Here is a 12574-nt window from a genome sequence, read left to right on the forward strand (position 1 = left end):
ATCCGGTTAGTTGTTTTCAGAATAAATCGTTTTCTTGCAGATCCATCGTCACTTCCAAGCAACGAACTTTAACCTGAGCAGAAGACTGTATACAGCCATATGAAGTAAAAACATCTGTGCGAGTTTGTAGGGCCTTTAAACCTCACACATACCTTTTTATTACTATGTAACAATAAATACATCATGAGGGTAATTTTCAGGGACAACATTGACGTTGCACTTTCAGATTCAAAATATGGGAAGTACACCTTTACATTTGGATGGTGTTTTTACAATCACTCACACAACCCACCGAAGATTATTCCAATGTTTCATTGTAGAATAAGAGGATTTGTAGACGTGAGTCCACATCTCTTTGAATACAAATTAATAGTTAACTTAATTCTGAAATGACAGTATCCGGAAGTCTCTTGTGGTTAAAATGATGAGCTTGACGCACTGGGTCCTGGCTGACGTGGATTCCTCTGGGAAAGATTTCCCACACATGCATTAAGTGAAAACACCTTTTTCTTATTTTCTGGTTGCATCAAGCCTGGAGCTGCAGGCAAATAGTTGCAAAGAAAGTTTTGTCTATTACTATGACATTAAAATGGTTAACTCTAAAAAAATTTTTTAAAAATACCAAAATTGTGCAGTCAAACTACAGTTTGGGTGGATGTTGTTGGTTTGAGCTGGCTGATGTGACGTCTCGGCCTCATGCCACTTAGTTGTGCCTCAGTTAGCTACTCTCTCATGAGCTTGTGACTCTACAGGGCCGGCCCATATTGTGCGTACAAAGCAAACAAACAACAACATGCTCAATCAGGACATCTCGCTCTGTCACACACATTATATATTATAGAGACACATGATTATGCTCACCAGATACAGTGTCATTTGGTCTCTTCATGCTTATGTTTGTGTTCATTGTGTGCCATGCAGGTTCCTGTTGTGACTAATATTCATTACGCAGGGACATGTTGTCCAGATGATGGCATTCAATATAACATAAAAAGGATAAGTAGGCTATCATAAATAAGCTATATTGGATTCAGAATTTCACTAAAAAAAAAATCAACAAAAAGCTCTAAAAGTGCAAAGAAAAATAAATAAGTTGAGTGGTTACTGTCAGTACTTTTGAACATCACATCCAGCCTTTTTTTTTAAATTCACAAAAGCTTTGTTTTACATTCACTCAACATCACATAGGGTATATTCTTTTTTGCTCTACTACAACTGAATCAACTCAGTGAAGAAAGTAAGAAAATAAAGAGTGGTTGGGTATACCTCATGGTATACCAATGTGTTGGTTGAAAGAGATAGAAAGGGCTCTTCGTCATCTGGCCCCATATTTAAGCCTAGAGGCTTTTTCCCTATTGAAGGATTTCCAAAGAGCCCTTTAATTAAACATTAAACAGTCTATTTATTGCAAACGGACTTTTCAGATTGATAAATAGTGTCATTCATAAGAAAATCTAACACATTACAGTGACTAAGGGTCGGAAATCTGGACATCAGTCTGAAAAACAAAGAGAGGGACACAAGAGTGCACAGGAGATCACATTTCTTTACATGGTTTATTATTCATCGGTATTCATAATACAGTTATAATTATTCTTAAAACATTCTGATAACCATACACATTGTTTTTTTTATTTATTTTTTTTATATCAAATCATAAGAACAGTATCTATATTGATCTAATATATATCTTTACCAAAAAACTAGAATTAATGTGTAGTGTGAACCTTTCTATGGACCACTCCATCACTGTATACATGCAATGTGTGAGAACAGAGCGGGCTCTTCCTGTGGTTCCTCCCCTCATGGTTTAATACACACAGCCTACTGTGCGGGATTAGAAGGTAATCCCATACTCACAATGTGCATGCGCAAACCGAAGTGCGTGCGAAGGAAGAGGGACAGCTCGGTGTTAATACAAACGACAAACTGCGTTCACTCTCCAAATCTCCTCTGCGATAAGTGGCGACGATGATTTAAACGAGGTAAGGTTATTTTTTTTCAACGGTTTGTCTGTCGGCAAATCCGAACATTGATTAATTCGGGTGTCACTGTCCACTGAGTGTGTCGCCTCGTTTCGGACAGGATTAAACCGAGCTGTTTAACGGGCTGTCCCGTTACAGACTGGGCTGCACCCTGCAACAAATGACACATGCAGATTCGAGACGAATAATCAGAAACTTTATAGGTCGAAGCACTACTTTATTGTGGTTTCACATTAATGTAGTTCATAACGAAAGCAACAGAGTCTGCACGGATGATCCAGTAAAGGCTACATTGTTGCCCTGTGTGGATAATTGCGCCGTGTGGTGACCCACTTGGCAGATAGAGCCCCGGGTTGTTCTTATTCAAGTCACAATGCAGCTCCACAGAGCAACTCATGAAACTAAGTTTCTGATGCACCTGTGGACATTCCCTCGCCGTGACATCACAGAGGAATGTAGTTACACAACTGTCAGTGTTTGCTTAACAATCCCTGCATAAGACGTGGAAGAGGCATTTGTGAAATATCGCAATGTAAAAAACATATGTTTTATTAATTATTGTGATGTATCATCATTCATAAATTAACATAGAAACAGTGTTATTAATGTTGTAGTGGGCGAAGTAGTTTCATATCCTGCTGCATAGTTTAATGTACAACAATGCATTATATACTTTATCAACATATGTTTTATGTTTTCAGTATCTAATCTCAATCTGAAACTGAAGGCAATGTAGAAATATTTATCTCGCAAACATGTATGAAGCATAATATTTAAATACTCAAGTAAAGTGTAAGTACCTTAAATTTGTACGTTACATGAGTACAAATACCTAAACTGTGTGCCACACACTCAGCGACTAGTGTTGATGCAGCATTATATGATGTATATTTAATCAAGTTTAACTATGGCACAGCGTAACTATGAACTTTTGACTTCCACTGTGTGGCCATTCATTTCTTAAATAATATTAGTTCTGTACTTTCTGAGTTTATGAATAGAATGATGCTGGCCCACTATTATAGTTTTGTTTCAGTGTCACACACAGAAAAACAGTATGAGTTGTCACAGGATTGCACAGGATTATAGTCATCTTGTCCCATATTTTATTATAATCATATGAATCCCGGCATCAAATAACAGAGGTCAATCTCTTATTTTTCCATTTGTGAAGCCAATACCACAAAACAGTGTTGACAGTGTCATCATGATGAGAATGTTGTATTTCAAATAATTTAAACATGCTGATGATTATTTGATCTTAAACTGACCCATACATGTCTTGATTATATTGTACTTCTGTATGATTTTTAACTGTCTTGCAGCTCAGAAGGACTACTACAGCTACCCATTCCTCTTCACATCAAATCAATCTGGACCGACCTACACATTTAACCAGAGCACCACGTTCACCACATCATCATTAAGTATACAACGGTGTACACACTAATGCTGTCTCCTCTCATTGTACATCCATACTGGCTCATGGACAGCAAGGGTTCACTTGACATGTCAGAGTCGCCATCAGGGACAGGATGTCTAAATGTGAGCTGATTGAGTTGAAGGACCTAAGTATAAATGATCCCATTGAGTTGGCTGCTCCTGCTGCCCGCACTGCCCCACCCGTCAACCCTGCTCAACCCAGCCCCTTCCATGTCGTCCGTCTGCTCGGAGACAGCGTCAGAATCGAGGCACCCCGGTGTCAGATAGGACATGATGGAGTGGGTCATGACTTCCAGCCCTACAGTCACACCCATCTCACCTGGTGTGACATGTGTGGAGAATTCATCTGGGGTGTCTACAAGCAAAGTTTACGCTGTGCCAGTAAGTACCTCTGATCCAAAACTATTCAAAGCATATCAATCAGCCCGAATGTTGTATTGAGCGACATGTTCCTTTAATCCCATGTAGTTTATTTTGAATCAGGCCCACATTCACTATAGACTGAAAAATACTTATTTGAGCATCAAATGTGTATAAATCCACGGCTGAAAATAGTGCCTATCAAACTCACCTATGTTTAACATTTGTTGTAAACTAGGTAAATACGTTATATTTAATAATGAAATATATATTAGAGAACAAATTTAAAGTCTTGAGTAGGAGCAAATGGGCCTGATGCTGAGAGCCAGAAACAGGTTGGAAAGTATTTTTACTATATTTGATTTAGGCAATAATTAAAATATTCAATAACAGCAGGCTTGTCTTTTATGTTTGGTGTGTACGTGACGAGCATATGTTTATCTGCAACCATTAACCTACAAAGCAAATAGACTCAACCAGCCACTAAATGTATTGCACGAGACACAGAGATGTGCAGTTTGTTAGACTGCCTGAATCATCCTGTCCCTGTATATGAGCTTAGACATTATGAACTACTGTATTTGCTTACTTAAGGTTGTTAATTGCACTAGTATGAAGATAAATCCTTTAGTCTTATAAGAAATTGCGTATGCTCTCAAATTAAACCTCAGCTCCGTAACCCCGTCATAACTAAGATGTGTGTGTCCAAAGCTCACAAAGTTATGACACAGTCTTCACTTTCCAGTATCTTGAGAATGCAGGATGCTCATGTTGTTCCTCCATCCATGAGGAACTTTATCTCAGAGTTTGTCTTGAACTGTAGGAAGCTCTGGCAAGCTTCATGTTGTACAGAATGTTTGTCTGTTTCATTCGACTTAATGCCTTTTTGTCCCAGTCCATTATAAAAAACTTTTGAAAAATGCTGTAGCACTTAAAAACAGTTGAGAATGATAACGGCCTGTAATTAACATTCCATTAAACATCAAACAAGCATTTTTTTTATTTTGTACACAAAAACTTTTGGCATGTTTCTTATCTAGGTTAGTGTGATGCTTTTCAGCACAGGGACTGAAGAAAATCCACAACAAGCATTGACGGCTAGCCAAAGAATATCTCAGAACCCAAAGCTCTCTCTCTCTCTCTCTCTTTCTTCATCTCTCTCTCTTTCCCTCTCTCAGACTGCAGCTACACTTGTCACCACCGCTGCCGGCCATTCATCCAGCTGAACTGCAGCACAAATGAAAGTTTGTTCACAGACGAGGAAGATTTATCTGTTGACACCCTCGAGACAGACACAAATGTGGTGAGGAAAAAAAATATAATCACATATTTTATCAATTGTACATCTGTATAGAAATCAGTCTTCATTGGATTGTTTTAGCTCAAAGCAGATGGAAGCTACCACATTGTCCAACATCAGTGTGCCATATGTTCTCCAGGAGGCTGTTTTATGACCTTCTCATTGTCAATGCATCTATACAGAAAGTAATTTAGGAGAAAGCTGAGAGGAGGGGATAACTTAACCACTTCACAATGAGGCAGCTGCCTTTATTTCAGAACCACACAAAATAATCTTGGTCCAGCACAAGTTATCAGATAATTAAAGGATTGGTTGACCTCAGTTTTTCAGCTCCCTTAGACAATATTGATAATAAATCAAATGGGAAATTTAGCAACGTTTAATTTATCATGATGTTAAAATGCAGCATAAAGGAGTGTCAGAAAAGGGAAGAGAGAGAGAGAGAGAGAGAGAGAGAGAGAGAGAGAGAGAGAGAGAGAGAGAGAGAGAGAGGATAATTCTGATTTACAAGACCAGGAATTAAGATATTGGTAAAAATTTTGACAAAAATCTAGTAAAACTCAGAGCTGACTTTGGGAAGCACAACAAGTGATACATTGGAGGACATTATTTCAGAGATAGAGGTGGATTTTATTGCATATACATCGCTCTTTCACAAGATCAGATGATCAGCCGTGTGGCTATGACACAATTCACCAGTCCTATTGGCACAGAGCTTAATTATAAAATCCTGTATTTATTTTGTATCCACAGACAAAATGCTTGAATTGGTTTGACTTTTACTTACATGCATCTGTTCTCTGTTGCCCTCTCTTCATCCTCAAAGCCCACTTGTCCGGACAAGCTTTCTGCTGACTTAATGTGGCCTAGTTGCTGTACTGTAATGCTCTTTTCTTTTCTTTAGGATGAACAGATCGATTTGGGTAAACAGGAGTTGACGGTCTGTGAGATTCAACATAAGGTTAAGGAGTACAATGCACAGATCAACAGCAATCTCTACATGGTGGTTGTAAGTGACTAATAACCTTTTTTTCCACAAAATATGAATTAATGCACAACTGTGTACTTTGACTGTATTTTAATTGATTAATATTTAATAGTTTGCACTACATTTAACTCACATTCTAAGAATATAGTATATATTTTTTACTTGCAGAATAAAGATGGGTCCTACACTGGTTTCATCAAGGTCCACTTTCAGTTAGTCCGTCCCATATCCCTGCCTCCCCCCCAGAGCCTGTGCTCCACACAGAACGAAGATCAGCAGGGCCGACATATGAAGCGGCGAACATCCTTCTACCTCCCCAAAGACACTGCCAAGCACCTGCATATAAGTTCACAAACACGTGTACGAGAAGTCATCGAGGCATTGCTCAACAAGTTCACTGTGGTGGACAATCCGGCCAAGTTTGCCCTGTTTGAACGTGCTGAGAGACGAAGTCAAGGTGAGATCCTCAATAATGTGCAGTGATTGTCAAACAAAACAGAACCAAGTTTTAAGTAAAGTGTAAGTGCTGAATTTGATTTCTTTAAGTGTACATGCGTAAACTGCCTGATGATGCGTTCCCCCTCTACCTGCGCTTGTGTGCCGGCCCCAGTGAAAAAGTCTTAAGTCTGGTTTTGAAAGAGAATGAAACAGGGGAAGTAAATGTAAGTAACCATTTGGCTTTAAGATATGATTAACATGGTAATATAATATATGCTGAAATAGTCAGTCAACAGACTCTAATGTGAAATTTCTCTCATCCACAGTGGGATGCATTCAGTTTTCCTGAGTTGTGCAACTTTCTGAGAATCCTGAAGCGTGAGGAAGAAGAGCATGTACGGCAGATAGTGAAGCGCTACAGGCTGGCGAGAGACAAAATCAAGCAGGCTGTGGCACGGATCACTACTCCTGGATGACTTTGAGCGGTTCAATTGAGCTTCATATTTAAACAAGAAGAAGAACGTTCTCCCACTTTGTTGATTACCAATATATAAGGGAATGAAAGAGCTCAAACAATGGCATTGTTTTAAAACATTTTTGTTTATGAAGCAGGGATACTGCTGTTACATTTAATGTGGACTACTTAAAGGCTTAGGCCCTGCTAATTTTGTGCAAGCAGAGCAACTTTTGTGAACTATTAGATTTAATTGGATGCAGTTATTTCTTGAAAAAACATGCTGCTTTTCTGAATTATTTATAGTGGTATTAAAAACATGAGGGTAGTTTTTTTCTGTGGTCATTTATAATGTGATATTTAGTTTCTAATATATTCTGTGAAGATGTTTTTAAAATGATGGCACTTTAATGAACTTGTAAAATATATTTAGGCAAGTTAAAATGTGAAACAATGTGTTTACAATACTGTATAACAATCTAATAAACTTATGATAATAAATCATGAGGTATTTTAATGCCATTGTTTAATTGATATAGGAGGACTGAGTATTTCAATTTTTTAGAGAATTTCATTCAAAACGAAGGGCATTTATATGCTGTTGAAACAGCCTCAACTCTTTTGGGGAGGTTGACCTTATTTTGGACATTACACATATTTAAAGCTTTAGGCCCGAGGCAGAGATTTGTTCTTCAACAGCTACAAGGTTAGTGAATATGAGGTTGTGATGTCATACAGCAGATATATCGTTAGTGACATCGTACGGCAGGTAACGGAACCTAGACATTCCGGAATGGAACTCCGACATTCTGAAAACCGGAATTTCCAGAACAAAATATTCCAGAACTTGGACATGCCGGAACCGGGCATTCCTGAACATAACTTGGACATTCCAGAACCCAGACTTTCTGGAACCCAGACATTCCGTAAAGGAACCTGGACATTTCAGGAGCCGGACCTCCCCTGACATCCCAGAACGGAACAGAACTCTGACATTCCGGTGCCCGGACATCTCAGAACCCAGCAGTTAAAGAGAGCATGCCATTCAGAGAATGTATAATGAAGTCATTGAATTTTTTTAGGTTACCATAAGTTGTAATTAGTCTACAATTTCTAGCCATTTCATTTTTTGTTATTATTGATGTGTTAGGTATTTTAACAACATTTTTACAAAGACAACAAATTCTGTCAACCCTAAAAGGGCTGCCATCCTCTTTGCATCACATGAGGAAGATGATGGGCATCTCATTTGGAAGTGTATGGTAAGTCATTGTAATTGCATTTGCCAGCCACATGTACTGTATTCTCATACTTGATTGTTGTCTGTATGCCATTACATATATCATATAAACAATTTCTTTTAATTTTGTATTTAATTTCTCTTTCTCCCAGAGTACTTAAACTGAAGTCCAAAATCAGATTTTTAGCCGTTCATGTATTCACCGCTAAGCTGCAATCATTCATCATGATGTGAAAGTGAAAAAAAAAAAGTGTTTGACCTTAGTATTAACACTAGTGTGAACCCTGGGTGGTTGGTTGTTTTTGTAAGACATTGGATACATGACATTGGGTATGTTTTATTATTATTATTATTATAATTATTATTATTACCACCCTCCGGTCCACGTGGTGGCGATAGCTCACCACCGCCGCTTTACAAGCCGGCGAAAAACAAGCCAGAAAAGAAGAAGGTGTAACGTTAGTTAGCATAAACAGCTAACGTAGCTGTGTGTCTTATTTTATGTAGATTTAGCAAACCCACCAAGACAAATCCACCAAAGAACATTTCATACCTGCGAACACGTCAAACCACACTTTAGGTATGTTTTCAACTGGCTAAGCGGAAACGACAAACGCCAGTAATTAAACCAGCGTTTTGCAGCGTCAGTAAGGTTACATTGTATTTTGTGAACCAGATAGAAACATATTGACCTCGCTAATGCTAGTGACAGAGTGTCTTCAGCTAACGATGGTGAGAGCAGCCAGGACATGAAAAGACATGAAGGAGAGTTTAACTAACGCACAAAAGACCGGTTTCCTAATGGTCTTGTCGGTTAAAGCTAGCTAGCCCAGTTAGCCGTCCAGACAACCTAAGCTAATGTTGGCGATCCCTCTTCTCTCAAGCAAAGCCGAGAAACGTTATTCAGTACTTTGTTGTTCTCACGTACAACAAAGGCTTGTGGTCTGATTTGTGTCGTTGTCAGGTGGTGTGTTGCATTAAAATACTACATTTTAACATATGTTGCACTGTAATGTAACGTCAGTCTGGGGCTTGACTTGCATGTTGGCTATGAGCAATGTATAACTTGCATGCATACAATAAGACCATGTGTTATGAGTGTTGGTGCACAGGTGTTACAATATTGTAGCCTATTTTTTTTCTTTCTCATATATAAGAGAGTATAGTTGTGGTCCCTGTCAGTAGCATCCCTTTTCATAACCACAGGTAACTGTGTTGCCAGTATCAGCTGGAAAAAAATATTTACGTTGTGTGATTTCTTGTCCAAAATGACTCAACTCCCCCCTTTTCATGTTCATAGGTTTTATATTCAAAGGGCCTCATTGAATCCGGTACAGTAACACTGTAACACCACTGGCAGTCGAGTGACCCAAGAAAATAATGTGCTGCAGCTGAAGATGGGTGGGAGCGGCTCCAAATCCAAAGGATTTTGGCCATTTTCTGGCTCAGTTAGTGTGGACGATCCAACCAAAGATGGAAACGAGCAGTCTATGGCGAGAGTTCGAAGTTTCCCAAGTGCAACCCCTTTTGTGTTAACTAGAAAAAGGTAAATATGCCCTCAGCAGGATGCAGCCTTCGTCATACCTGTTTAAGAAATCATAGCACACTAAAATAAATTAACATTATCATACTACTCTACTTTTCAACACCAGGCCCATTACGCACAGGAAGAATGCTGACTGAATGTTTTGATTTCGTACACTATTTTAGGTATAATACATTTTGTAATGTTTAAAATTCCCTGACAGAGCCAAGGCATGAACATCCTATGTTTGTTTGTTTGTTTTGTAATGCTCACAAATTGATCTATTTCTTTGAGTAACTATTTCTGTGTAGAACCAAATACAGTATGTGTGAAAATAATGTTTGTTATTCACGTCATCATACTACTCATACGTATATCTTGTAATATTATCAACAACCTTAAGTTTTAGTATCTCTTGATGGTTTTGAAACACACAGACATGTTATACTTGTCCGGATAATTAATTTAGTCTCTCTGCTGCAGCTCTATGTACTTTGATGAAGACGATGACTTGGCCCATGAGTTCTATGAAGAGACAATTGTGACAAAAAATGGACGTAAAAAAGCCAAGCTGAAGAGGATCCACAAAAACCTAACACCTCAGGTGAGGAAATTAAAATCACCAACAGCAGCTCTTTGTACTATCAATCTAAATAAATATCTTTTGTGTGTCTTTCCAGGGAATTATAAAGTTGGAGATCCCTTGCATCCATGTAGATTTCCCAGTTGTCCTCTGTGAAGCCTGATGATGTCTGACCAGTGCCTCAGAGTAGCCACTGTGTCTATCCTGTGGTTTCCCCTACAGCTGGAAACCTGAACCACCTTTTAAAATAACATGATCTCTTGATATATTTGATGCCCTTATGTGGACTGGCTGATGCAATGTGTGCTGAGCCTCTGCATGTGATCTGTTTTGGCTTGTATGCAGTTAGTCACAGAATAGGTCCGCAACGGAGACCTAGAAGGGTGCCAAGATGTCAGACTCAGTTTACAGGTCATGGTTTGATCATGTGCATGCAAGTGTGAATGTGTGTGCAGGTACGGGATGAAATGTGACAGAGTCCTGAATTTATTGCTGCAGATTGTTTTCTGGTATGATTCATTGAACTCTAGGAGTTTGAGGAGAAGGTTACCAATGTTTTCCTGTCACAGTCATATCTAGAGCGGGAAAGATCTAAGTGCACACTTTTTGTTTTTTGACACCAACATGACTTGCTTTATTATGCATGAAAAGGATCTGCTTATCGGTAATAGCCTAGGGAGTTGACAATCAGTGGCCCACAAATGCTCAAGTGGATTAATGTCATAAAGTTGGATGGACTGGCTTCAATGACCTCGGACGATGGTCAAATGGTGGTCACATGTACACAGCGGCAGTGAGTCTAGTAAGAGATCCTGTTGTTTTGTTTGCTGCTCTGGCATACTATCTTTCACTTTTAATTTATTATAACTGTTTTTTAATTACAATATCAAATGCTAAACTGTGTCATGGTCCTTTTTTATATCAGTACAGTTGAACAGCAAATTAAAGTGCATTACTTTTTTACAAGCTGTTAAGCTCAAAGGGCAAAGAAATATGATGGACATATTTTATAATCATTGCCTAAATCAACTCGTGGGAGGTTTAGTTTCTGTAACTGAAATGTGTAGTAGGTGTTTAAGTGGCTAATAGTGACTAAACAATCTGAAAATAAATAGTTTTTTAATGCTTACTTTCTCCCCCTATGATATGTTTGCCTGTAATGACAGACCTGGATCTGCGAAGTTAGACCTGCTTGGTGGGACATATTTACAGAATCTAAATTATAGGTTTTAAAGGCACTTAGATCATGATACACTGCAAATTCTGTCAAGTGAAATATTAAGGTGAAGGACGTTCAAGTAGGAAATCTCTTTTTATTAGTATTTTTTTGTAACAACTATTTGCCAGGCTTATAAGAGCTATTTGTCAATTTACCAACAACTTTTTAGGAAATGTTACTAAACTAAACTGACAGGACCTGTCCACTCATGTAGTGGAAATTATGACCCTGAGATGAAATTAGCTACCTTCATAGGAAATTTCTAATTCAAATGTGTGTGTGCGTGTTTGTGCGAGCGCATGTGCGTGTTTTTTTTAATGAGGGCTAGGTTCAAGAGAAGTGAGGGAAATTCATTCTCCATGGGAAAGGGTCTCCTACAAAGCTGTCTGTGATATTGTTCTCCTCAGAGGATAAAGAGGCTTTGCCAAAATCCACTCCACTTCATTGCTTCCATGAAATGATTTTACTCTACACAAGTCTTTGTGCTGTTTTTACCTCTCTTACTTATCTTATTCAGCTGAGTCTGGGGGAGACATGGCAGTACAATTACTTTTTTGGTTTACTCTAAGCTGTAATAATATGCAAGGGCATGAGATGAATTGCAGTATTGAGGTAAAAAAAAAAAAGATTTGACTTAAAAAACCACCCACCTTCTGGCTTTGCTGACAAAAGTCTGAGCGCATTCATTACAAGAAATGAAAGTAAGCTATTATTCACAGAAACCCTTACCTTTATTATTCAAATACATATTATCTTTTATTTTGTCATTGAAAAACAAAACATGAATTGTTGTAACTAATACGAAACTGTATGTTTCAGACATGTCTTGTCTGAACCTTGTCTTTAGAAAACTTCAGGAATATAAAGAATAACTAAGCTGATTTACCTGTAAACTGTGGAGAAAACTACAATAATGGGACAATAAGATCAATTGTGTAAAAAAAAATACATGTGTCAAAACAAGCACTGTAATAATGTTTTTTCTTTGCAATAAGCGCAAAGAGAGATCTTACAAAATATATTGCTGAAGTAGTTAATT

General features: G+C 38.2%; 2 protein-coding genes across 2 annotated transcripts; both read left to right on the forward strand.

Annotated features, from left to right (window-relative positions):
• Positions 1-1849: 1849 nt before the first annotated feature.
• Positions 1850-7410, forward strand: rassf1 (Ras association domain family member 1). Its single transcript, XM_068594593.1, has 7 exons — positions 1850-1985; positions 3311-3809; positions 4967-5091; positions 5993-6097; positions 6245-6533; positions 6623-6738; positions 6841-7410. The coding sequence occupies exons 2-7, from the start codon at positions 3521-3523 to the stop codon at positions 6988-6990; spliced, it is 1074 nt and encodes a 357-aa protein (XP_068450694.1). The 5' UTR covers positions 1850-1985; positions 3311-3520; the 3' UTR covers positions 6991-7410.
• A 1229-nt stretch (positions 7411-8639) lies between these two features.
• Positions 8640-11214, forward strand: tusc2b (tumor suppressor 2, mitochondrial calcium regulator b). Its single transcript, XM_068594373.1, has 4 exons — positions 8640-8788; positions 9509-9754; positions 10217-10337; positions 10414-11214. The coding sequence occupies exons 2-4, from the start codon at positions 9606-9608 to the stop codon at positions 10477-10479; spliced, it is 336 nt and encodes a 111-aa protein (XP_068450474.1). The 5' UTR covers positions 8640-8788; positions 9509-9605; the 3' UTR covers positions 10480-11214.
• Positions 11215-12574: the final 1360 nt, after the last annotated feature.

Source organism: Clinocottus analis, unplaced genomic scaffold (assembly GCF_023055335.1).
Source record: "Clinocottus analis isolate CAN_PGR_092001 unplaced genomic scaffold, fCliAna1.0.p SCAF_3, whole genome shotgun sequence".
Lineage (NCBI taxonomy): Eukaryota > Metazoa > Chordata > Actinopteri > Perciformes > Cottidae > Clinocottus > Clinocottus analis.